Consider the following 22,633-nt stretch of genomic DNA (forward strand, 5'->3'; position numbering starts at 1 on the left):
GACGTGATGTAACAGGAAAATATGGATCAGGGTTCCGCTGACCCCTGAAGAGACAACTGGAATACAGACCCCGCAGGTCTCCGTCCACCACTATGATGCATTTCCTACAGGTAATATGAAAGAATCTGTCAATCTGCATCTTAAACTGTCTGACGCCGCAGTTCTGCTGTAGAGTGACAAAGACTCTAAGACACTGATACAATTTCAGCAACACACATGTTAATGAATAAATGACAATCCTGGTGTCCTTTCAGTCCTCCCAAGGGGGTGTTAGACTGAGCTTCATGGAACAACAGGATCAGCCCAGACCTGCAGGTCATATTCATTCATAAGGGGGAGGAAGGTGTTACATGGCTACATGGGGCCAGGACATGCTTGACCCTGTTGACCTCTGTGATCTTAGTTATTGAAATTCTTCTTTGTTTATTTGTCTGTTCTGAGAGTCGTCATATGCGATTTTCAGGCTCTTGTGAGACCGGCTGTGTCCTTCTGAATGTACATGTGGGGATGCTGTGCAGAGACAAAGGGGGTCCTTGGGGACAGATGGCTCCTGATCTGGTCTCATCTGGTGGGTTCTGACTGCCAAAGCTCAGGAAAACCGCATTTCATTAATATACCTGATACACTGTGAGGCAGCTTTCCTCTGCATATCTGACATTTGGCTCTCGGAGAAGACACAGAAAAGTGTGTGTGTGTGTGTGTGTGTGTGTGTGTGTGTGTGTGTGTTTGTGTGTGTGTTATCCCTCAAACTCAAAGGCTTTAATTATTTCTCATCTTCAGTAGTTGTGAGCTCTGGTGGGGACCATCCTGGACTGGTTGGTCCGCTGGTGACTGTCCTGGACTTTTTGGTCCAATGCTGACCGTACTGGACTGGTGACCGTCCTGGACAGGGTGGTTTGCTGGTGACCTGAGGCTTCTGATCAGCCCACTTTTGTTCTCAAAGCCCCCAGATGTCACATTTCCCCACACTTTTAAATAATTAATATTACATAGGTCTTATAATATACACGTCTTTAACAATATATACATATGTCACGTGTGCTTCTTTCTTCAAGCTGTGTTTGTTACTCGCTACCTGTTCAAGCATTAAATCTGGATTATTATAATAATCTGTAGGGCAGATCTAACATATTTAATGGATCCAAAAAAACATGAGAAAGATTGACGGAACATTTGTACTTAACCACAGAGGAATTGTTACTAGACTGAATACTGGTTGTGATGGTCTGACTGAGAACACTGCTGCCTGTTGTAGTTGTCATGCAGGAGCCTGGCCACAAGAGTCCAGTGTCTGACTGTTCAACAGTCAGCTCCAGGGTAGATGGAGGAAGGGTAAGAAGAATAAATCATTTTTAATTTTAAAGAATCTTATGTGAAGATCAGTCCCATAAAGGGGGCATTTTAAATGGAAACCAGTGGATCCAGAACTGTACACAGGGCTAACAGGTCAATAGTGTGAAATCCACTGCAGCACCAGTCAGCATAACTGGTCCTGGTCTGGTCATGTTTGGTCTGTCCTGGTCCTAGTCTGGGCCGGATCCTATTCTGGCTCCTTTGCAGTGGGTTCTTGTCCCAGTTGGCATAGTAGTTCCCTTGAGCAAGCACCATACAGCAGTAGCAGCCATGTCGGCATGAATACACCAGGCGTGTGTTGAGACATGTTAGCACAGTGTTGTCATAATTATCTGGGCTTGATTCATGTGAGAAATGTTTTTCGTATCAAAATATTTCAAACTCAGGTCTGATTCAAGGATGAATTTGATTCATAAATGATGATGATGTTGATCTAAATAGCATTTATTTTAACAACGGTGCTCATTTTCATAGCAAACAACACATTCAGGGGGTAAAAACACGTGGTTGATGTCTCTGCCTGCATTTTCTGCTTCTGCTGCAAAACTGTGTCAAACCAGATTATTTTCCATAAGAAGGCTCCACTTCAATCCTCTTCTTTTGTAACTGCCCCAGTAACCATGGTAACTAGGCCTTTTTCAGAGAGGGTGTGTTAGCATGAGGGACCTGTTATCCGCCAGTCACATGTTCTTCTTCTGGATCTGAGCATCTGTCACTCTCCTCTCCTCTCCTCTCCTCTCCTCTCCTCTCCTCTCCTCTCCTCTCCTCTCCTCTCCTCTCCTCTACTCTCCTCTCCTCTACTCTCCTCTACTCTACTCTACTCTACTCTACTCTACTCTATTCTACTCTCTCTCTCTCTCTCTCTTTCACAGTCTTTGTCTCTCCTCAGAAAACTGGTAGTGCTTTTGGAAAATACCCACAATGCTGTGGTGCTGTTTCTGTGGAATAGTAAAAGCTGTGTGTGTGTGTGTGTGTGTGTGTGTGTGTGTGTGTGTGTGTGTGTGTGTGTGTGTGTGTGTGTGTGTGTGTGTGTGTGTGTGTGTGTGTGTATACATGCTGGAAGAAGAGAGGATGGCAGTAGCGTATGCCTGTATATTCTGTAAGTAAGCGACCTCGGTTTTTGATGAGGGTACAGAGCTGCATTGTTAGAGCGCTCCCTCCAGGGAGTTTGTACTCGGCTGACTGCCATGAGTGAAACGTGGGAGGACCAGGGTGTCCCTAATACCAACAGGAAAGCCCCTAATCCTCTGTGAAAGTGTCCCCTTTGACAGTTGCCCCCCGCATCAATCTACCCCCCTCCCCAATAGTGTCTGGTGTTATTTTTTTATTGCTGTTTTATTGAGCTCTTAAACATAGAATTACTCAGGTGAGCTCAACCAGGTAGGGGAGCAACCCATTACCCTCAACCCTGTCTGGTCTTTGTTGGTGGGGGCGCAGTAAAGAGCTGATAAGCAGATAAATAAAGAGCAGTATTTTAGCAGAGGCTTGGGGGTTTGCACATAGAATGGACCAGAGAGAATGAGGGGGAGGGAAAGAGAGAGAGTGGGTGGTAACAACAGGGAAATTGGGGTGGGTGGGGCATATCCCAGTTGTGTCATCTTTGCGAAAGTATTTATTTCAGCTGCTATTTTTTGCTCTCTGTGCTTCCCTGACCTTCGATAGCGAGACAACACTGATACTCCCCTCCCCCCAGGATAAATGAAGTTGAGAAAGAAAAGGAAGGAGTCAGAGTGGGAAAGAGAAGCTTTGTTTATTGCAGTAAGTATCAGCGCTCTCTTCCTGCTGTCGTCCCCAGTGGAAGCCAGTTTCTGGGGCAGGGATTTAGCCCACATTTCCAACAGTAGAGAGGTGGTGAGCAGACAGGGAGGGAGGGAAGCAGCAGAGCGGAGTTTGTCCGTCCTGCAGCTGCAAGATGCTCAGTGCCTTGTTTCCTCACCACTGGAGGGTCACACTGGACCCTCCCACGTGTTCTGATGTGCAGCCCATTGACCGGGCAGCAGCAGGAAGTGATTCATCTGTCACCACTGAGCTTCTTTTGATGCTTCTCTTACCTGAGCCAAAGGCACCTGTCTCCTCTGAGGAAAGGGGTGGGGTGGGTGGTGGTGGTGATGGGGAGGAGCTACGTGTCAGGTCAAGAACAGGGCAGAAATGACCGGCTATTGATGACTGGCTGGCTGGCTGGTGGCCATTCTCAGCTCAGGTTTCACTCTTCTTCAGCGAGGACAGAACGAAGGTATGTTAGGAAACATGGCTGTGGAAGAAGGAGCCCTCCTCACACAAGTAAGGACCTCTGATGTTGACATGGTCTTTCTATTTGGCACATTGACAAATAAATTCTTCAACACATCCAGATGTTTCTGAAGCTAAACTTTACTGTGGCACATTTACAGCCTGTGGTCTGAATCCTGTATTCTCATGCACGTGGACGGTGGAGCCTTTATTTAGCATTCAGCCACAGCTTTTTAGTGTTTGTGGGAGGATTCGGGAGGAATTTGATGAAGCTTCTTCCAGGTTTCATATCATTGAGCTGTAGCAGATGCGTAAAATAGCTGTAGTGGTGAGAAACATTCACTCATTAATTCATGTCTACAGAGAGGAGAGGAGAGGAGAGGAGAGGAGAGGAGAGGAGAGGAGAGGAGAGGAGAGGAGAGGAGAGGAGAGGAGAGGAGAGGAGAGGAGAGGAGAGGAGAGGAGAGGAGAGGAGAGGAGAGGGATGATGTGGTTGTTGTTGCAGTCAGATTTATAACCTGTAGTTTTGTGGTTTGGTGCTCCTGCAGTGTGTGTTTTGTGCTGTCAGGAGAGAGGGGGATAAAGTGAAACAATACAGGGCTGCTGGTCTGGCGCTCCTCCTCTAAGCTCTTTCTGTTGCCAGGCTGCAGCAGCATCAACACGTGTTTCGACTATTGTGTTTGCATATTTTGTGTGTCTGCTGAGTGTGTTCAGCACAGAATGTCTTTATCTGTTTCTGTGTTTGTGGATGTGCTGGTGTAGCGCCCACCCATGTCTAAACATCCTGGATTTACCACGACTGCCACAATGTTGATCTCACGAGACTTAGCAGGATCCAGAACAAATGATGTCCATGTGCACATGCACTCTGAGTTTATAGTCATAGGGACTCCACTTCTTTACTTTGAAATTAATTTTACTGAATATTTTTCAAATGATTCAGCTGGTGAGAAGATGGGTTCAGTTAGTATCTGTTCTGTACTTACTGAAGAATCAGGCAGCTCTTGTTAAAGAAAACTTTCCCTTTGGTCTCATTAGTTATGATGGTCTATTCATCAGTCTGATGATGACTTGAAGATACAGCCATTAAAGGCTTGACCACTGGTGTGCTTTTTTCATTTTCACAGGAATTATGGAGAAATAAGCTGCATTTTCGGACACAGATAGACTGTAATTAGAAAGAATTGAACTTGAAAATGTATCACTTCAGATTTCTCTTTCTGTCTGTCTCACATTGTCTGCCTCTTCCTCACTCCAGTCTGACATGAGATTAATGTCTGTCTTCAGGCTTAACCACCACTTTAATGGCCCTGTTTTCTTTGAACCTCTGATCTGTGGAGGCTTGCTAATATTCCTTTTACTAATCTCTTGCCCTGTCCAATGTAATGCTGCATTCATAGAGACTTCAAGAGATGGACTTACTGTAGAGGATTCTGATGGAGGGAGGGTCCATCATCAGTTTTATGACAAGCATTAAAGGATGAACTAAGAATGAGAATGTTGACTCAGGTGAAAACTCAAGCAAAAATACAGCAGCACTAAAATACAGTCACTCACACACACACACACACACACACACACACACGTTTGTTAAATTTCCTCCTATCTTCATAGTAAACAGGTTGTTTACTATGAAGATGCAGTTTTATGTAATTGGCTCTGACTCAACATGGGCACCAAAAATATATATTCCAGCCCTACTGCAGAGGTCCGATATCAACAAAGGTCAAAGGTCATGGTTAATTATGTAAAGAAAGAAGCTTTGGAAAAGTGACTCACATGCAGCTGTGCATGCACCGTTGAACCAGAGAAAACCTTTATACTCCAGATGATAAGTTCATTAACGAGATCATCTATAAACAGGGACAGCGGCAGGCAAACACAGCAGACAAAAGCCTACATGAGTTTCACCCAGAAATACTCGCATGTTTAACTGAAAACTTGTGTGCAGCTGTGACAAGTATTAACCATAGATTTACTAATTGTAGCTAATCTTGATTGAGTTTTAACTTTCTTTATGTATCTATGTTTTCTTCTAATATACATTATTGATGATGACCTCCCATTGTATACCTCAAAGATTTACACACACACACACACACACACGCACAGACACACACACACACACACACACACACACACACACACACACACACACACACACACACACACACACACACACACTCAATATGTGACTCTTTGTGATTTCACCTTTTGTGATTTGGGCTATTGTGATTGGACTGCCGTGGTGAGTTTCCCCTGTGGACTGTTTGCTGGATTCTTTCGAGGTCTCGACGCCTCTTGTGGATCATTCGTTGACCTGTTACTTCCAATAAAAGTTTTTCGGACACCACCCTCCACTGTGTGCTGCCTGCTTTCGGGTCCTGGTACAACTGCTCCTAGCATTACATTCCAACCAGGATGGACCCGGCGGATCAGGACGCAGTGCGCCGTACGTTGGAGGCTCAGGGAAAGTTGCTGGGCCAGCACGACCAGCTTCTTACTGACATCTGGACCTCGCTTCAGACCCTAAATGCCAGTGTGACGAACCTGCTTTTCTCTGGACGGTCGGAGCAGGGTCCGCCTCCACCACCCACGGAGGCGCAGAGAGTCGCTCCGCAGCTGGTGGCCGCCACGCCGCGAGAACCCCACGTCCCCATCCTGGAGAGGTATTCTGGTGAGGCGGGTTTCTGCTCCTCTCACCTACCCCAGCGACAGGGCAAAGATAGCCTTTGTTATAAATCTTCTCTTTGGGAGAGCGGCGCTGTGGGCCACAGCCATTCTGGGGAACCAGACTCCTGTTTCCTCCAGTTTTCCAGCCTTCATGGCAGAATTACAATGGGTGTTCGACTACCCTGTCCAAAGCAGTGAGGCGGCCTCCCAGATCCTGTCCCTGCGCCAGGGTGCCAGTTCAGTCGCAGACTACTCCATCCGTTTCTGTATCCTCGCTGCCAGGAGCGGGTGGGATGACGCGGCGCTTCAGGGAGTCTTCACGCAGGGGCTCTCCGACGACCTAAAGGATGAGTTAGCCGCGAGGGAGGAGTCTGGGAACTTGGAGGCGCTCATCGGCCTGGCTACTCGCTTGGACAATCGACTCTGGGAGAGGCATTGCAGAGGACAAGCAAGCGGGCGGTGAGAAACTCAGGGGGCGTTTTCAGGAGGAGGGAAGCCCCCGTGGACTCGTCACCTTCTGTCCCTGTTCCAGTCCCTGAGTCCCTCCCAGCGAATTGATACAGTTGGGCCGAACTCGTCTAACCCTGTCAGGACGTCAACACCGGCGCACGGCAGGTCCGTGCCTTTACTGTGGCCACGCGGGCCATTTCCCCGCTGACTGCCCGGGGCGGCCAAAAGATTAAGCTCGTCAACACCGGCAGGAGTGTTGGCGAGTGGATCCTCATCCTGTTCATCTCTGGCCCGCCTAACTCTATCGGGCACGCTCCTTTGGGGTCAGGAGTCTGTTTCTGCGGCCTTCCTGGTGGACTCGGGCGCTGATGACAACTTTATCAGTCTGGATCTGGCCCAGCAGGCCCGCCTTCCCATCGAGACGCTTACGAGAGACGTCTTGACGGGGAGGTCCTGGCCAGGATAACACACCGAACCCAGACGATAACCCTCGTTGTTTCTGGAAATCATCGGGAACAGATCCGGTTCTACATCATCCGTTCCTCCTCTTCCCCAGGAGTCCTCGGAGCTCCGTGGCTAGCTCGACACAATCCTCTGATCGATTGGTCGGCCGAGAGGCTGGTGAACTGGAGTGTTGCCTGCCACACCAGCTGTCTTCATGCTGCGGTCACCCCCTCTTCAGCGGTCCCGTTTCCCGCCCAGGAGACCCCTGACCTGTCCCGGGTCCTGAAGGAATATCATTGCCTGGGCAAGGTCTTCAGCAAGCAGTGTGCCCTTTCCCTTCCGCCCCATCGTCCGACTGCGCCATCGTTCTCCTTCCCGGAGCTGCCTTACCATCAAGCCGCCTGTACAACCTCTCTCGGGCGGAGCGTGAGGTGATGGAGAGCTATTGGGGAGTCACTTGCATCAGGACTGATTCGGCCCTCCTCCTCTCCAGTTGGGGCCGGGTTCTTCTTCATCCAAAAGAAGGATGGTACGCTGTGCCCCTGTATTGATTATCGGGTGTTGAATGAAATCACTGTTAGAAACAAGTATCCACTGCCCCTCCTCGACGCAGCGTTTGCCCCTCTTCACCAGGCCCAGATCTTTTCCAAGCTGAATCTTCGCAACGTGTACCATTTGGTGCGGATTCGTGAGGGAGATGAGTGGAAAACGGCTTTCAACACCCCGTTGGGACATTTTGAATATCTCGTTATGCCTTTCAGACTTACCAACGCCCACGCCCTGTTCCAGTCTCTGGTCAATGACATCCTCTGGGACATGTTAAATAAGTTCCTGTTTGTCTACCTAGATGACATTTTGATTTTTTCTGAGTCCGAGGAGGAACACGTGCAGCATGTCCGGCTCGTTCTCCAACCGTTCCTGGAGAATCCTCCGTCAAGGTGGATAAATGCGAGTTCCACACCTCCTCCGTTTCCTTCCTGGGGTTTGTGGTGGCGCGGAGATAGCTTTCACCGGACCCGGCCAAGGTGAAGGCGGTGATGGAGTGGCCAACTCCCTCCTCCCGTAGACAATTACAACAGTTCCTGGGCTTCGCCAACTTCTACCGTCGATTCAAACGTGAATATAGCAAAGTGTCTGCCCCGCTCACCAGACTCACCTCCACGTTACAAAGCTTCCAATGGACTCCCGAGGCCGAAGCCACCTTCAACAAGCTGAAAGGCCTGATCTCCTCGTCACCCGTCCTCGCTCATCCCGACCCCAGTCGGCAGTTCGTGGTAGAGGTGGACGCATCTGACATGGGAGTCGAGGCCGTCCTGTCACAAAGGAGCGGGGAGGACCAGAAGCTCCATCCCTGCGCCTTCTTCAGCCACTGGCTCTCTCCCGCGGAGCGGAATTACGACGTGGGAAACAAGGAGCTTCTGGCCATGGTCCTGGTACTTCAGGAGTGGAGACACTGGCTGGAGGGCGCTGCTCAACCTTTTGTCATTTGGACAGACCATAAGAACCTCACATATCTCCGAAATGCCAAGAGGCTCAATTCCCGGCAGGCTCGGTGGGCCCTGTTCCTTGGGAGATTTCGGTTTACTTTAACCTACTGCCCTGGCTCACGGAACCAGAAGCCTGACACCCTGTCCCGCCAGTTCGCCCCCGACCCAGTGAGGACAGACCCAGACCCCATATTTCCCCTCTCCTGCATCCTTGGGGCTGCATCCTGGCAGGTGGAGGAGAGAGTCCGCGAGGCCCTGCAATCAGCTCCGGACCTAGGTGGAGGCCCACCAAACCGGCTGTTCATCCCGGAGGCAGTATGTTCGGAGGTCCTGCACTGGGCCCACGCCTCGAGACTGACCTGCCACCCGGGAGTCCGCCGTTCGCTACAGTTCCTTCAGCAGCATTTCTGGTGGCCTTCCATGACCCGGGACACCAAGGAATATATCGCTGCCTGCCCTGTGTGTGCTAGAGGGAAGGCATCCCACCAACAGCCACTCCTCCAGCCCCTGGGAATTCCTCGGCGGCTGTGGTCACACATCGCGGTGGACTGGTCTTCCCCCTTCCGAAGGTCATCAGGTCATCCTCACCGTGGTTGACCGTTTCTCGCCGTGGGTGGAGTACGCCCACAATTCTCTGGTCTCGGCATCTACTGGTCTCTCCCCCTTCATGGCCTCCCTGGGTTACCAGCCTCCGTTATTCGAGGTCCAGGAGGACGAAGTAGCAGTTCCGTCAGTGCAGGCCAACATGTGCCGTTGCAAGAAGGTGTGGGGGCAAGTCCGCGCTGCATTCCTGCAGACTTCTCGCCGCTCACAGCAACATGCAAATCGGCACCGGACTCCCGCTCCTGTCTTTCGGCCAGGTCAGAAGGTTTGGCTGTCCACCAGGGACCTCCCATTCCAGGTTGAGTCCCGGAAGCTGGCTCCTCGCTTCATGGGACCCTTCGAGGTAGAACGGATAGTTAACCCCGCAGCCGTCCGTTTGAAGCTTCATGGCGTTTAAGATACACCCCACCTTCCATGTCTCCAAGGTAAAGCCAGTCGCGAAGTCAGATCTGGTTCCACCATCCGTGCCACCGCCTCCCCCCCGCATTGTGGATGGGGGGCCAGCCTATACAGTCCGGAGCATCCTGGATGTTCGCCGACGAGGTTGGTGTTTCCAGTACCTGGTCGATTGGGAGGGGTGCGGTCTGGAGGAGCGGTCATGGGTACCCCGGCGGTTCATCCTAGACAACAGTCTCCTCCGCGTCTTCTACCGCGCCCACCCAGACAAGCCTGGAAGGGCGCCCGGAGGCGCCCGTTTGGGAGGGGGAGGGTAATGTTGGGTTCTGGGAGCTTGGTTACGGTTTTCTTCCTGCAGGGGGCGTGGTGGAGCTTTTACCCTGCCACAGCTGGAGCCGCAGGCAGACGCACCTGCAGGCTATCAGTAATCTAGTCCCCTATTTAAAGGCTGTACTCCTGTTTGCCAGTGTTGGAATGTTTTGTCCCTTCCGTGAAACCCCGACTCTTTGTGATTTTGCATTTTGTGATTTTGACTATTCGTTGAGGGCGGCACGGTGGTGTGGTGGTTAGCACTGTTGCCTCACAGCAAGAAGGCCCCGGGTTTGATCCCCGGTTGGGATTGATTGGGGACTTTCTGTGTGGAGTTTGCATGTTCTCCCTGTGCCTGCGTGGGTTCTCTCCGGGTACTCCTCCCACAGTCCAAAGACATGCATGATTGGGGATTAGGCTAATTGGAAACTCTAAATTGCCCATAGGTGTGAGTGTGAGAGTGAATGGTTGTTTGTCTATATGTGTTAGCCCTGCGATTGACTGGCGTCCAGTCCAGGGTGTACCCTGCCTCCGCCCATTGTGCTGGGATAGGCTCCAGTCCCCCCGCGACCCTCAGTGGAGGAACAAGCGGTAGAAAATGAGTGAGTGAGTGAGACTATTCGTTGACCTGTTACCTCCAATAAAAGTTTTTCGGACACCACCCTCCACTGTGTGCTGCCTGCTTTCGGGTCCTGGTACAACTGCTTCTAACAACGTGTCTCATAAGGTCTATAGTTTGACCTTTTTGTCTATTAAAGTACTGCTGAGTCTGTTAAACCCTCAAGTTACACAAGTGCATAGCTGATAGTGACTAAATATTATTAGTACAGGCAGATTAACATTCTGTTAATATTTTACAATTTGGCCATTTTCGATTTTAATGAAAAGGCAGCAAAAGAAAAAGGTAAAAGGTAACATTTCCCACTCTACCATCGCCACATGCTGGTCTAACATTTTTGGTTGTGTACTGAGATATTCTGTATTCTGCCTCCAGTGGGGAGGCATTATCCTATAAGTAACCACATTTGAGAAGGCCAATCTTTGGGTCACATTTACAGGGCGATGGTGGAGCCAGGCCAGTCTCAACTGGTCTGTGTCACACTGGGGATACACTGGATGGTGTAGCAGACTGAAAGTGTTTGTTTATTGGACCTGGAATTTTTTGAATTGGGTGAGAAGAAGAGTGCATTAATAGAGTTCTGGGGCAGTAAAAGGCAGAAACAGTCCCTCCTAAACCCTGCTGGAGCCAGATTTGTTTGTGTGTATGTGATCTTACTGAGATAAAAATACATTATTCTCACATTGATGCATCCTGTTATTGGAACGATCTGACGCTGATGAGTTATTCTTAGAAAAGACGGGGGAGGCAGAGAGAGCAACATTAAACAACTGCTGCTTGGTCCAGTTTATCCCAAGGGAATTTTCGGCTAAATTTAGCAAGACTGGACTTTTGATAATTCATGTTTCAGCTCCTCTCAGTCCTGCTCACACATGTCCAGTGCTGACTTTTACAAAATGCTCTTTGTAATACTGCTGCAGGGTTTGATGCCTGTCATACTGTGTTTCCATGAGACACCCTCCCCCCCCCCCCCCCCCCCGACCCCTCCCTCTTCTCTTGTTGGTCACATTTTATAGGGACCAAACATGCTTGTCTCAGCAGTTTATTTTAGTACCTAAAGCTGTTTTCTAAAGGAGAACCAGAGAAAGTGTCACTTCTTGTAGTGCAGAGGCATACAGCTCGTGGAACCAGAAGAGATCTGAGGAAGGGAAAAGCTGTTTGGATCAACCCCTCATGGAACTTCCTGTCTATGGGGAGGAGAGATCCTGAGAAAAAGCTGGACTACGAGCCTGACAGGAGCTACTGAATGATGGGGGATGTTGCTGTTTTAATATTCTGTGGATTTACTGTCACCGTCACCCAACTCTTGACCTGAGACACCTCAGAATTCATCCCTTTAGTTTGCCTCTATTTGAATTGTAATTTTGTTTCCCCACCTTTTAAGATGGTTTGGATGTGGAATGATGGCAGAATTTTATCTGGTAAATTGGCCAAATGTAATCATCATGTGCTAAGAGTGTGACTTCATATAACTCCTCTCCCCTTCTTTCTCTCTCTGTCTCTTTCTTCCTGGCATCTTGCTCTCTCTCGTACACTCTCTGTTTGTTTTCCTCCTCTATAGTCTGACAGTAATGCCAGCTACCTGAGAGCTGCCCGGGCAGGAAACCTCGAAAAGGTCCTGGACTACCTCAAATCTGGGGTTGAAATTAATATTTGCAATCAGGTAATTTTTCTGAAAGTTTTTCTTTTATGTATCAACAGCGAGTTTCTAAGAAATGTATCTTTCTGCTCAGAATGGCCTGAATGCTCTCCATCTGGCCTCTAAAGAGGGTCATGTAGAAGTTGTTGCTGAGCTGCTCAAACTTGAAGCCACCGTTGATGCAGCCACGAAGGTAAGAAGAGTCGCGTCACAAAATGTGCTGCTGAAAATGTGGTGTCTTTAATTAGGGTTTGCGAATGGATCAATATTTAATCATACATTTAAGGGCTGCTGCTAGAATCTGTGACATGAGCATGAAAATGTACTAATCAAGCACATTTATTTTAGTTTAATACCACTGAGCAACTCTCCATCAGATCTGTAGGGTTATATTGGGTCACAGTTTTACACACCAGGGTGGATGTTTTCCTTTGAAGCAACTCAGAGAGGAGTGAATTTATTATCCAGATTTTATCCCACAAGGCTTTCCTCCTATTTATTCATCTTATTCAGCCTCTGTGCCACAGGCCACATACCTAATGCTGGCTTAAACACAGGACATAACGAAATATTCAAGATGAAAGAGCAAATCTCCCCAATTAAAGCCTCTTTGTGACCTCAAGCATGCTGGGAGATTACTTTAAGAACCGTGAAACCGCTGTCCCCAAACTAATGAACTAATGCCTATAAATTTATACTTTATGTCGCACATGGCGACAACACTGTGTGTCAGTCAGGCTTATATAGTCTCTATAGTCTGGTAGAGAACTGATTTCAGCTCTATAGTTCTTTAGTTTTGGAATTTGTGTCAGATTGAACTGCTGACTTTGTTTCTGTCTGTAGAAGCTGTTTTTCAATGAACGTTCAAGTTTGTGTTTGTTGTTTTGACATCTTCTTTGGAATTTGCTTCATTATCCGATTTCCTGCAGAGAGGTAATGGGTCAAATCTGCCGTCACTAAAATTTAAACAGGCTTGTGGCATCAACGCCTCCCGCAGGTTTATTTATAGACATGTCTCTGTGGAAGATCATTTCTGCATCGGAAGTGACACATTGTTGGTAGAGCAGGCAGGGAGCTACCATTGCTGCGGAACAACAGTGTGCATGAGGGGATTTAGTGGGACACATATGCAGCAGTGCAGTTTCACAGTTGTTTGAGGGATTAACAAACATTTCTGTGTCTGATCTGGTTGATCTAGAAAGGAAACACTGCGCTGCACATAGCCTCTCTGGCCGGCCAATCAGAAGTTGTCAAAGAGCTGGTTAATAATGGAGCCAACATCAACGCACAGTCTCAGGTAACGTGTACAGCACTATCACACTGATGTGTGTAATATTACAATATTACACATATTGTAATATTACACATGTAATAGTATGTTGAAGCAGTGCTCATCGTGAAGTCACTCACATTAAAGATACTCACTTAAAAAGCTTATGAGTGGGGGGTGACACCGTCCTTGCAGTCTATATTTATTCCTGTCATTTCAAGGTGGAAAAGAATCCATATCAGACTTCAGAGGTGAACTGAGATTAATGTGTGCAAACGTGTTTTCCTTGGTTATATGTGCAGAATGGCTTCACTCCGTTATACATGGCAGCCCAGGAGAATCACCTGGAGGTGGTACGCTTTCTCCTGGAGAATGGGGCCAGCCAGAGCATTGCCACAGAGGTAGCGTTCATTTGGGTTTCATCTTATTGGTCATTTTTTGCTGCCTTGGTCTTCAACAAGCTTTCGTGATAACAGAATCTCCTTGGCTCTGCTGTTTTTTCCATCTTTAACCGTCACATCCTCAGGCTTCATCCTCTACCTTCCCCCTCTTCTCTCGGCTTCCCTTCCCTTCCAAGAGGCGGGGCAGAGCTCCTTTGATTGTGTGCTGCTGTTGGAGGCATTGACCTTGAGTGGGTCATAAATGGGCCCGACTCCCTTTGCTGCCTCACCTCCATGGATGACACTGTCTTGATTTACATGCTGCCGTCCACATACACAAAAACTTTAAAGGCAACACACGTCTGCACGTGACAGCGTGCACAGACAGAGATAACTGTTTGATGGGGCTAATATAATAGCCTTGCCAGGAAGGATGATAATGACTGCATGGTTTTTATGGTCCAGCAAAGAATCCCCATCAGTTCATACATATACGCAGTATATACATAAAACTGAAATGTGCTTTTTCCCATTATGACATGTGCACATGGGGTCAATGTGCAGCTAAAGATGATGGATTGGAGGGATATGAGCCTGTCCATCTGTCATTATGGACCGTGAATTTCTAGCATTTCTAATAAGGATCTGAGCAGTCAGCCTGAGTGAGGTCTCTGTGGTGTCATTCAGGATGGCTTCACTCCTCTGGCAGTGGCCCTCCAGCAGGGCCATGACCAGGTCGTCTCACTGCTGCTGGAGAACGATACCAAGGGCAAAGTTCGGCTGCCTGCTCTGCACATCGCTGCCCGCAAGGATGACACGAAGGCTGCGGCTCTGCTGCTGCAGAACGACCACAATGCAGACGTTGAATCAAAGGTGAGTGAAGACAAAGACAGGAGACTCTTCAGGACCTTCATTTTTCATGCCAATGTTGGCCCTATTTTTATTTGATGTATTCTTCAAACACGAAACCCTCTCCCCTAAATGAATCTGCTCCATTGACTGGAGACGGGGCTAGCTGCAGTTAATTTCAACAGTGAGCACACGCAAACTCTGACTTCTCATGTAAAGCCCTTAAACCGTCAAGATAACTCAAAAATACTCTTCTCTTCTGTTTTTCACTAACTGCCCATTCTTTCCTCTCTTGGCTGGCTGTAGATGATGGTGAATAGAGCAACAGAGGTACCCCTCTATTCTCTACATTACATAACCTCTACATTGCAGCTAGAACACACCTGAAAAGCAAACAACATTGATTCCAGTGAATCTGACTAGAGGCAGTAATGCTTCTGCAGCCGTTTGTCACCTCATTTGTCTCATTTTAACTGGAACTCCCCTTCTTCTTCATCAGTCATGTGGCCAGCCTGTCCATGGGTAGATGTCATAATATCGCATGTTTCACCAGGAAATCCTGAGAATGGACACTCGGGTATCAAGGTTTTCCTTGATTTTAATGGTTTCATGGCATTTTAACTGAAATCCTGGTTTTGTAAACTGATCTGAATGTGTGGGTGAAAGTGTGGTCACACAGCTCCTCCATGAAACTGATTAACGTGATAACCTGAGCTAGCATGTCAAACGGTTATCATTCATCTTAAAAACAGCCTTTGTCCGCAACCTGCATGGCAACCCGATCCCCAACCAGCTGTAATGGAACACAACACCGTCTCCAAAAGATTTATTACCGGTAGTTGAGTTAGTTTGATTTCTTTAAATGTAAAACTTTTTGAACCAAAGCATTTTGCATGGGACCGAAGCAACATGCTGTATGATTGAGCTTCTCTGCTCACGGAGATCCACAGTCCCACAAAACCTGGGTGATCGCCTATTGCATCTGTCTTAGATGGCATTAGCTAGCAATAACTCTGACTGACTAATCTGATTCTACCTTTTGAGTTTGGATTTTGTGTAACGCAAAATGCATTTGAGCAACATTCTGAGGGAGATGCAAGATATTGCTGAAATAATATTGCTTTTTATGTTTTTGTGATGTTTATACTTTTAACCAGACATTAGACATTAAACAAATACATAAAAAAACTCGGAGTTCTTTAAAAGATTTTCACCTCATTATTAATTAATTTATATTGCACTTCAATTCTCAGCAAAAAAGGATCTAAATTCTGAAGTTGGCCCCATGTTTGATGCTTTCTTTGCTGTTGTGAGGAAAGTCCCATTCTGCTCTGTCATAGCAATGTGTGTATGATGGGATGCGGGGGTCTGTCAACCACAGTCTTATGTAAGAATACCTTAATCTCTGAATAGTCTGGTTAATAATGAATATTTGCTTGTCTTTTCTGCGTCTTGTGCTCCCTCCCATCAGAGTGGTTTCACCCCCCTCCACATCGCTGCTCACTATGGAAATATCAATGTGGCCACGCTTCTGCTGAACAGAGGAGCTGCTGTGGACTTTATGGCACGGGTGAGTTGAGGCTTCCATCTGCTGTTTGGGGGTGGTACTACAGCATTAAAACATTCAGGCGTAAGCCATTTTGATGTGATGCAGCCAGTGCAAACACTAACACACGTTGAGCAGCAGCTCTGCTGAGTATTCAGGAGGCCAGATTGATTCATTAAAATCTGGATCTGTATCTGCCAGAGGAGGTGACTTCCCATCACAACTGATTAACATTACCAATAAAGTATTTAATTAATCAGTCTATACTTTCTAATTAGTAAATGCCATCCATAGAACCCTAATGTTTATTATTCATAATTCTGAATATTTTAAAATATATTTTAACATAATGCTTTTTTTGCATTTATAAATCTAGACACTGGGAGAAGACTGATATTATCTGATATAAGCTGCTGTACAGTGGCATGAAATACTCTGATATTGCTCTCAGTTTAGTACAAATTAAATGGATAATATGTCAATGTTTCTGTATTATGCACATACATTTTCTGTAAATATTACATTTTGACGTGTTTCTAATGTATTTGTTTTACTTTAATGCTATGAAGTCTATAGTTGCCTATAACTATAGTATTAGCGTGTGTGTGTGTGTGTGTTTATTTGGTTACAGATACACTTGGGCAGATGTGTATTTTTGGTTTTATAAATAAAATAATAAAATCCTTACTGCGGGTCACCATCAACTTTGGAGCATTACATTTGCACAACCCTGGATTTAAACCCTCTTTTATATTCCTGTAGAATGACATCACACCACTACATGTGGCATCAAAGAGGGGCAACAGCAACATGGTCAAGTTGTTACTGGACAGAGGGGCCAAAATTGATGCAAAAACAAAGGTGAGAAGCAACTTTTAAAACCATTCAGACATTTGAAATATGAAGTGTGATTTATTAATGCTTCTGTTGCTCCAGGACGGCCTGACACCTCTTCACTGTGGGGCCAGAAGTGGACACGAGCAGGTGGTAGAAATCCTGCTGGACCGAGGCGCTCCCTTCCTGTCCAAGACGAAGGTAGCTACTGGGACGTCACTTCTGGAGGCGCTGTTTGCCTTGGAAGAGTTCACAATTTCACATTTTATAAAGTTTCACAAGCACACAGAGCTGTTTGAAGGTTTCTATCCAATTATCCAATTAGATAGCATGCCTGTTGTTGCTGCTGCTGGTGTAGTTTGGTTGTATTGTCTCCATATGACCTGTGTGACCTCTGCAGAACAGCCTGTCTTCGCTGCGTAGCCCTACACTATGACCACGCAGGAGGAGCAGTGTAAAAAACTAGACATTGTTGTAATGACCTCGTTATAACAATGCTTCTGTAGCCTTCCTTTACAGTCTTTCTGTGTTGGGCACTTTCTGCATCCTAATTGACTGCATGTGTCTGTTCATCTGTCTATGTGTCTGTCTGCGTCTTTCTCTCTCCTCTTTCTTTCTCCTTCTGTTTTCTCTTCTCTCCCCGTGTGTTCCAACTGTAGAACGGTCTGTCTCCGCTCCACATGGCCACCCAGGGGGACCACCTCAACTGTGTCCAGCTCCTGCTCCGCCACGACGTGCCAGTGGATGACGTTACCAACGACTACCTGACGGCATTGCATGTGGCTGCCCACTGCGGTCATTACAAAGTGGCCAAGCTTCTTCTGGACAAGAAAGCCAATCCAAATGCGAAGGCACTGGTAAGGATGGAGCCTGAGGAGCAACAGAAGAATGATCGATCGATCGATCGATCGATCGATCGATCGATCGATCGATCGATCGATCGATCGATCAATCAATCAATCAATCAATCAATCAATCAATCAATCAATCAATCAATCAATCAATCAATCAATCAATCAATCAATCAATCAATCTTTATTTATATAGCGTCTTTTACAATAAAAATTGTTTCTAGGCGCTTTACAGAATCCCAGGGCCTAACCCCAAACAAGCAACAGTGGCAAGGAAAAACTCCCCTTTAACAGGAAGAAACCTTGAGCAGGACCAGGCTCATGTAGGGGGACCCTCCTGCTGATGGCCGGCTGGGTAGAGAGAGAGGAGAAGGGGGCAGGACAGGTAGAGTAGAGTAGAGTAGAGTAGAGTAGAGTAAGAGGAAGAGGAAGAGGAAGAGTAAGAGTAAGAGTAAGAGTAAGAGTAAGAGTAAGAGTAAGAGTAAGAGTAAGAGGAAGAGGAAGAGGTAGAGGTAGAGGTAGAGGTAGAGGTAGAGGAGAGAATAGGCACACATAGTTCACAGAGTATATAGAGAAATACATTATATTTAGTAAAGTAGGCTGCCGGTAGGGTCAGGTTGAGTGGGTCAGGGGGGTCGGAGGTCAGTATGCAGCTCTGAAGGCGGTGATACCTGTAGATGAATACAGAAGGGGGGGCAGAAAAACTACACAAGAAATAACATCACTAGTCTACGTGATGAGGAGGAGAGGAGAGGAGAGGAGAGGAGAGGAGAGGAGAGGAGAGGAGAGGAGAGGAGAGGAGAGGAGAGGAGAGGAGAGGAGACCATTTCCCAGTGGGGTGACAGAGGCCTGTCAGGTGATCATGTTTCTGGACCCCGGCAGCCTTGACCTATAGCAGCATAACTAAGATGTTAACCTAATAATTAGACGACCCCCTAAGTATGATAATTTGTCTGTCTATGATAGTAAAAAGTAGAGATGGAGTCAGCCTCCCGTACCTGGACAGGGAGCTGGTTCCACAGCAGGGGGAGGCTGGTAGCTAAATGGTCGGCCCCCCGTTCTACCACTAGAGACTCTGGGGACCACAAGTAGACCAGCATTCTGAGAGCGGAACAGTCTATTGGGGTGGTAAGGTGTCACTAGCTCCTCAAGGTAGGATGGAGCTAAGCCTCTGAGGACCTTATAGGTCAGAAGAATAATTTTATTCTAAATTTAACGGGCAGCCAGTGAAGAGACGCCAGTACAGAAGTAATGTGATCTCTTTTGTTAATACCTGTCAGAACTCTGGCTGCAGCATTTTGGATGACCTGGAAGCTTCTTAAAGAGGTGTTTGGACACCCTGATAACAAAGAATTACAATAGTCCAGCCTGGAAGTAACAAATGCATGGACTAACTTTTCAGCATCATGCTGCGTCAGTAGCTTCCTGATCTTTGCGATGTTTCTCAGGTGAAAAAAGGCATTTCTAGAGACTATTTTAATGTGTGAGTTGAAGAAGAGATTTTGATCAAAAGTTACTCCTAGATTCCTCACAGAGAGACAAGATGTTAATGAGATACCATCTAGAGTGATCATGTGATCTAATCTATACCTAAGAGGTTCAGGACCAAACACCATGACCTCAGTTTTTCCTGAGTTAAGGAGGAGGAAATTTGAAGACATCCAAGACTTTATGTCTTTAAGACAAGTCTGGAGCTTCGCTAACTGCTCTGTCTCCTCTGGTTTCATGGATAGATATAGCTGAGTGTCGTCAGCATAACAATGAAAATTTACCCCATGCTGCCCAATAATGTTTCCTAAGGGAAGCATGTACAAGGTGAAAAGGATTGGTTCAAGTACGGAACCTTGTGGAACCTTGTGGACATAAGCAAACTGGTATCTATCAGATAAATATGATCTAAACCACTCTAGTGCTGTCCCTTTAATCCCAATCATATGTTCCAATCAGAATGCTCTGATCAACTTTATCAAAAGCAGCACTAAGGTCCAGCAGAAGCAGTAAAGAAACTGGTCCATGATCTGAAGCTATAAGAAGATCATTAGTAACTTAAATAAGTGCTGTTTCTGTACTGTGATGAGCTCTAAAGCCTAACTGAAACATCTCAAACAGGCTGTTTCTCAGCAGGTGCTCCAGTAACTGACCACCTTCTCTAGAATTTTAGAGATAAAAGGAAGGTTGGATATTGGCCTGCAATTTGCTAATACAGGATCTAGTGATGGTTTTTTTAAGCAACGGCTTAATCACTACCACCTTGTAGGACCGGGGTACATAACCTGTCACGAAAGAACAATTGATCTGGTCCAGGATAGATCTGCCTATCGTTGGTAAAACATCCTTCAACAGGTGTGTTGGGATGGGATCTAAAAGACACGTGGTGGTCTTGGATTTCAACAACGCCTCAGAAAAATATATAGGACAGAAGGAGTTTAAGGGCTCGTTGGAGACCCTGTATGTTCCCACAGTCAGTACATCTGGTGATGGTCCAGTTGTTGGCCTGGCCTGACTAGCTTTTTCTCTGATAGCTAGAACTTTATCAGTGAAGAAGCTCATGAAGTCTTCACCACTAAGGGAAGAAGGGATACGTGGATCTAAAACACTGTGACTCTTGGTTAATTTGGCCACAGTGCTAAAAAGAAACCTGGGGTTGTTCTTGTTTTCTTCAATTTAAGAAGAAAAATAAGCTGTTCTAGCTTTTCAGAGGGCCTTTTTGTAAACTACTAGACAGTCTTTTCAGGCTACATGATAGGTATCTATTTTACAAGAATACCGCTTTTTTTCTAGTCTTCGCACTTTCTACTTGCGGGTCCTAATGTGTGAATTAAACCAGGGCGCACACCTCCTCTGATTTATTAATTTCTTTTTCAGGAGGGCAACAGAATCAAATGTGATTCTCAGTGAGGCTGCTGCACTTTCAGCAATAGAGTCAACCTCTGCAGGACCAAGATTATAATATTTTATAACATTTTATAACACTTTACTGCACCACCCATTTATTTCTTGGCAAATCATTCACTTCCCCTTTTAATCCAACAATCTCAACTCCTTCAGTGATTATTGTGTTTCTGAACTGCAGCCCACTGACTCAGGTCTCTTTGCACAGAATGGCTTCACTCCTCTTCACATTGCCTGTAAGAAGAACAGAGTGAAAGTGATGGAGCTCCTGCTGAAGCATGGGGCCTCGATCCAGGCTGTCACTGAGGTACTCCTTCAGGTTGTGACGTTTGACTGTAGCAGCTAACATTGACCTTGTTAATTTAACCCATCTGAACTTTTCTGAGATGCTCCTTCTTCTACACTTGTATGAGATTTAATGGCACTTGTCTCCGTCTACATTTGATATGAGACATTTATACAGATGTAAATCCTTTTTGTGCAGTCTGGCCTCACTCCCATTCATGTGGCAGCTTTCATGGGCCATGAGAACATAGTTCATGCGCTGACACATCATGGAGCATCACCCAACACAACCAATGTGGTGAGCGTGCTGATCCTAATGCACTCTGACTTTCAAGGACCACATAAATTAATCATTATTTTAATTTGAATACAAATTCCAAATCACCGCATATGCAGCTCTTCCACTGATGGCTGTTTCTTTGTGTTTTCCTAGCGAGGTGAGACAGCTCTCCATATGGCAGCCAGGGCTGGCCAGGCAGACGTAGTCCGGTACCTGCTCAAGAACGGAGCCAAGGTGGAAACCAAGTCCAAGGTTTGAACACGGGTTATGTTACCCTCAACGTGTGACTAGGAGGAGAATAGATCCATTAAAATGATTTTCTGTTCTATTGAAGGATGACCAGACAGCATTGCATATTTCCAGTCGTCTGGGCAAAGTTGACATCGTCCAGCAGCTTCTGCAGTGCGGCGCCTCTGCCAACGCTGCCACCACCTCAGGTTACACCCCACTTCACCTGGCTGCCCGGGAAGGACACCAAGATGTTGCTGTTATGTTGCTGGAGAATGGAGCTTCACTTTCCTCCTCAACTAAGGTGAGTCAAGGTTTTTTAAAAAAAAAACTTGCGCCTAGTTTTGATGTGGATCAAATTATAACTTTGCAGTACCGTTCCTCTCCACTAGTAGTCGCCAACAGCCCATTTGACGGTCTTGTTTGTGTGATATAATGTGAAGAAGAATCTACAGAGAGTAGATGAATGTCGTGGTCTCCTTCAAACATGCAATCTTTCTTGAATTGACATTGTACTCTTTGGTTTATATGTCACTATCCATGAATCATTGTCAGAAAGTGACATAGAAACCAAAACGGGAATATAATTTATTTATTTATTTATAATTTATTACCTCTGGAATGTCTTATTTGCACATCTTACTTGCACCTTCATTTTTCTATACACTGTCCGACATTCCTTCTGTACATAATTCTAATTTCTGTATATACTGTACAATGTACATAGCAATGTACATAATATAAGAGTCTTTTTATTTTTATTTTTTTTATTTTAGTACTTTTCTGTATTGTACACCACGGGCTACCGCTGTAACGTGCAATTTCCCCGATGTGGGATCAATAAAGTTTTTTATCCTTATCCTTTATCCTTATCCTTATCCTTATAAAATGATAATGGTCAAATGGTAGTTCAATCTGTTGGGGACTGGACTGAGAAGGATGGTAGAAAGTGTTCTGGTAGTAGGCGGAGGTAGTACTTCGGCAGTGCTCTGAATTTGCCCTCAAGCAAGGTACCC

General features: G+C 46.3%; 1 protein-coding gene across 27 annotated transcripts in view; it reads left to right on the forward strand.

Moving 5' to 3' along the window:
* The window catches only part of LOC101067381 (ankyrin-3-like), a 79,139-nt gene that overhangs the window by 20,541 nt on the left and 35,965 nt on the right, over positions 1-22,633 (forward strand). For 22 of the 27 annotated variants that reach the window (XR_003888288.1, XM_029835496.1, XM_029835497.1 and 19 more), the window contains 14 exons: positions 12,125-12,226; positions 12,297-12,395; positions 13,401-13,499; positions 13,775-13,873; positions 14,540-14,725; positions 15,008-15,031; positions 16,173-16,271; positions 17,010-17,108; positions 17,184-17,282; positions 17,741-17,938; positions 21,033-21,131; positions 21,309-21,407; positions 21,543-21,641; positions 21,724-21,921. Coding sequence is in view for 26 of the 27 variants with exons in the window: in XM_029835496.1 (XP_029691356.1) it covers positions 12,125-12,226; positions 12,297-12,395; positions 13,401-13,499; positions 13,775-13,873; positions 14,540-14,725; positions 15,008-15,031; positions 16,173-16,271; positions 17,010-17,108; positions 17,184-17,282; positions 17,741-17,938; positions 21,033-21,131; positions 21,309-21,407; positions 21,543-21,641; positions 21,724-21,921 (1,599 nt within the window). In the remaining variant the exon portion in view is untranslated. Of the gene's footprint in view, positions 1-2,961; positions 3,112-3,465; positions 3,634-11,951; positions 11,985-12,124; positions 12,227-12,296; positions 12,396-13,400; positions 13,500-13,774; positions 13,874-14,539; positions 14,726-15,007; positions 15,032-16,172; positions 16,272-17,009; positions 17,109-17,183; positions 17,283-17,740; positions 17,939-21,032; positions 21,132-21,308; positions 21,408-21,542; positions 21,642-21,723; positions 21,922-22,633 lie in introns of those variants that run through there. The other 5 variants (XM_029835495.1, XM_029835522.1, XM_029835498.1 and 2 more) reach the window with 4 other exon arrangements.

Source organism: Takifugu rubripes, chromosome 4 (genome assembly GCF_901000725.2).
Source record: "Takifugu rubripes chromosome 4, fTakRub1.2, whole genome shotgun sequence".
Classification (NCBI taxonomy): Eukaryota; Metazoa; Chordata; class Actinopteri; order Tetraodontiformes; family Tetraodontidae; genus Takifugu; species Takifugu rubripes.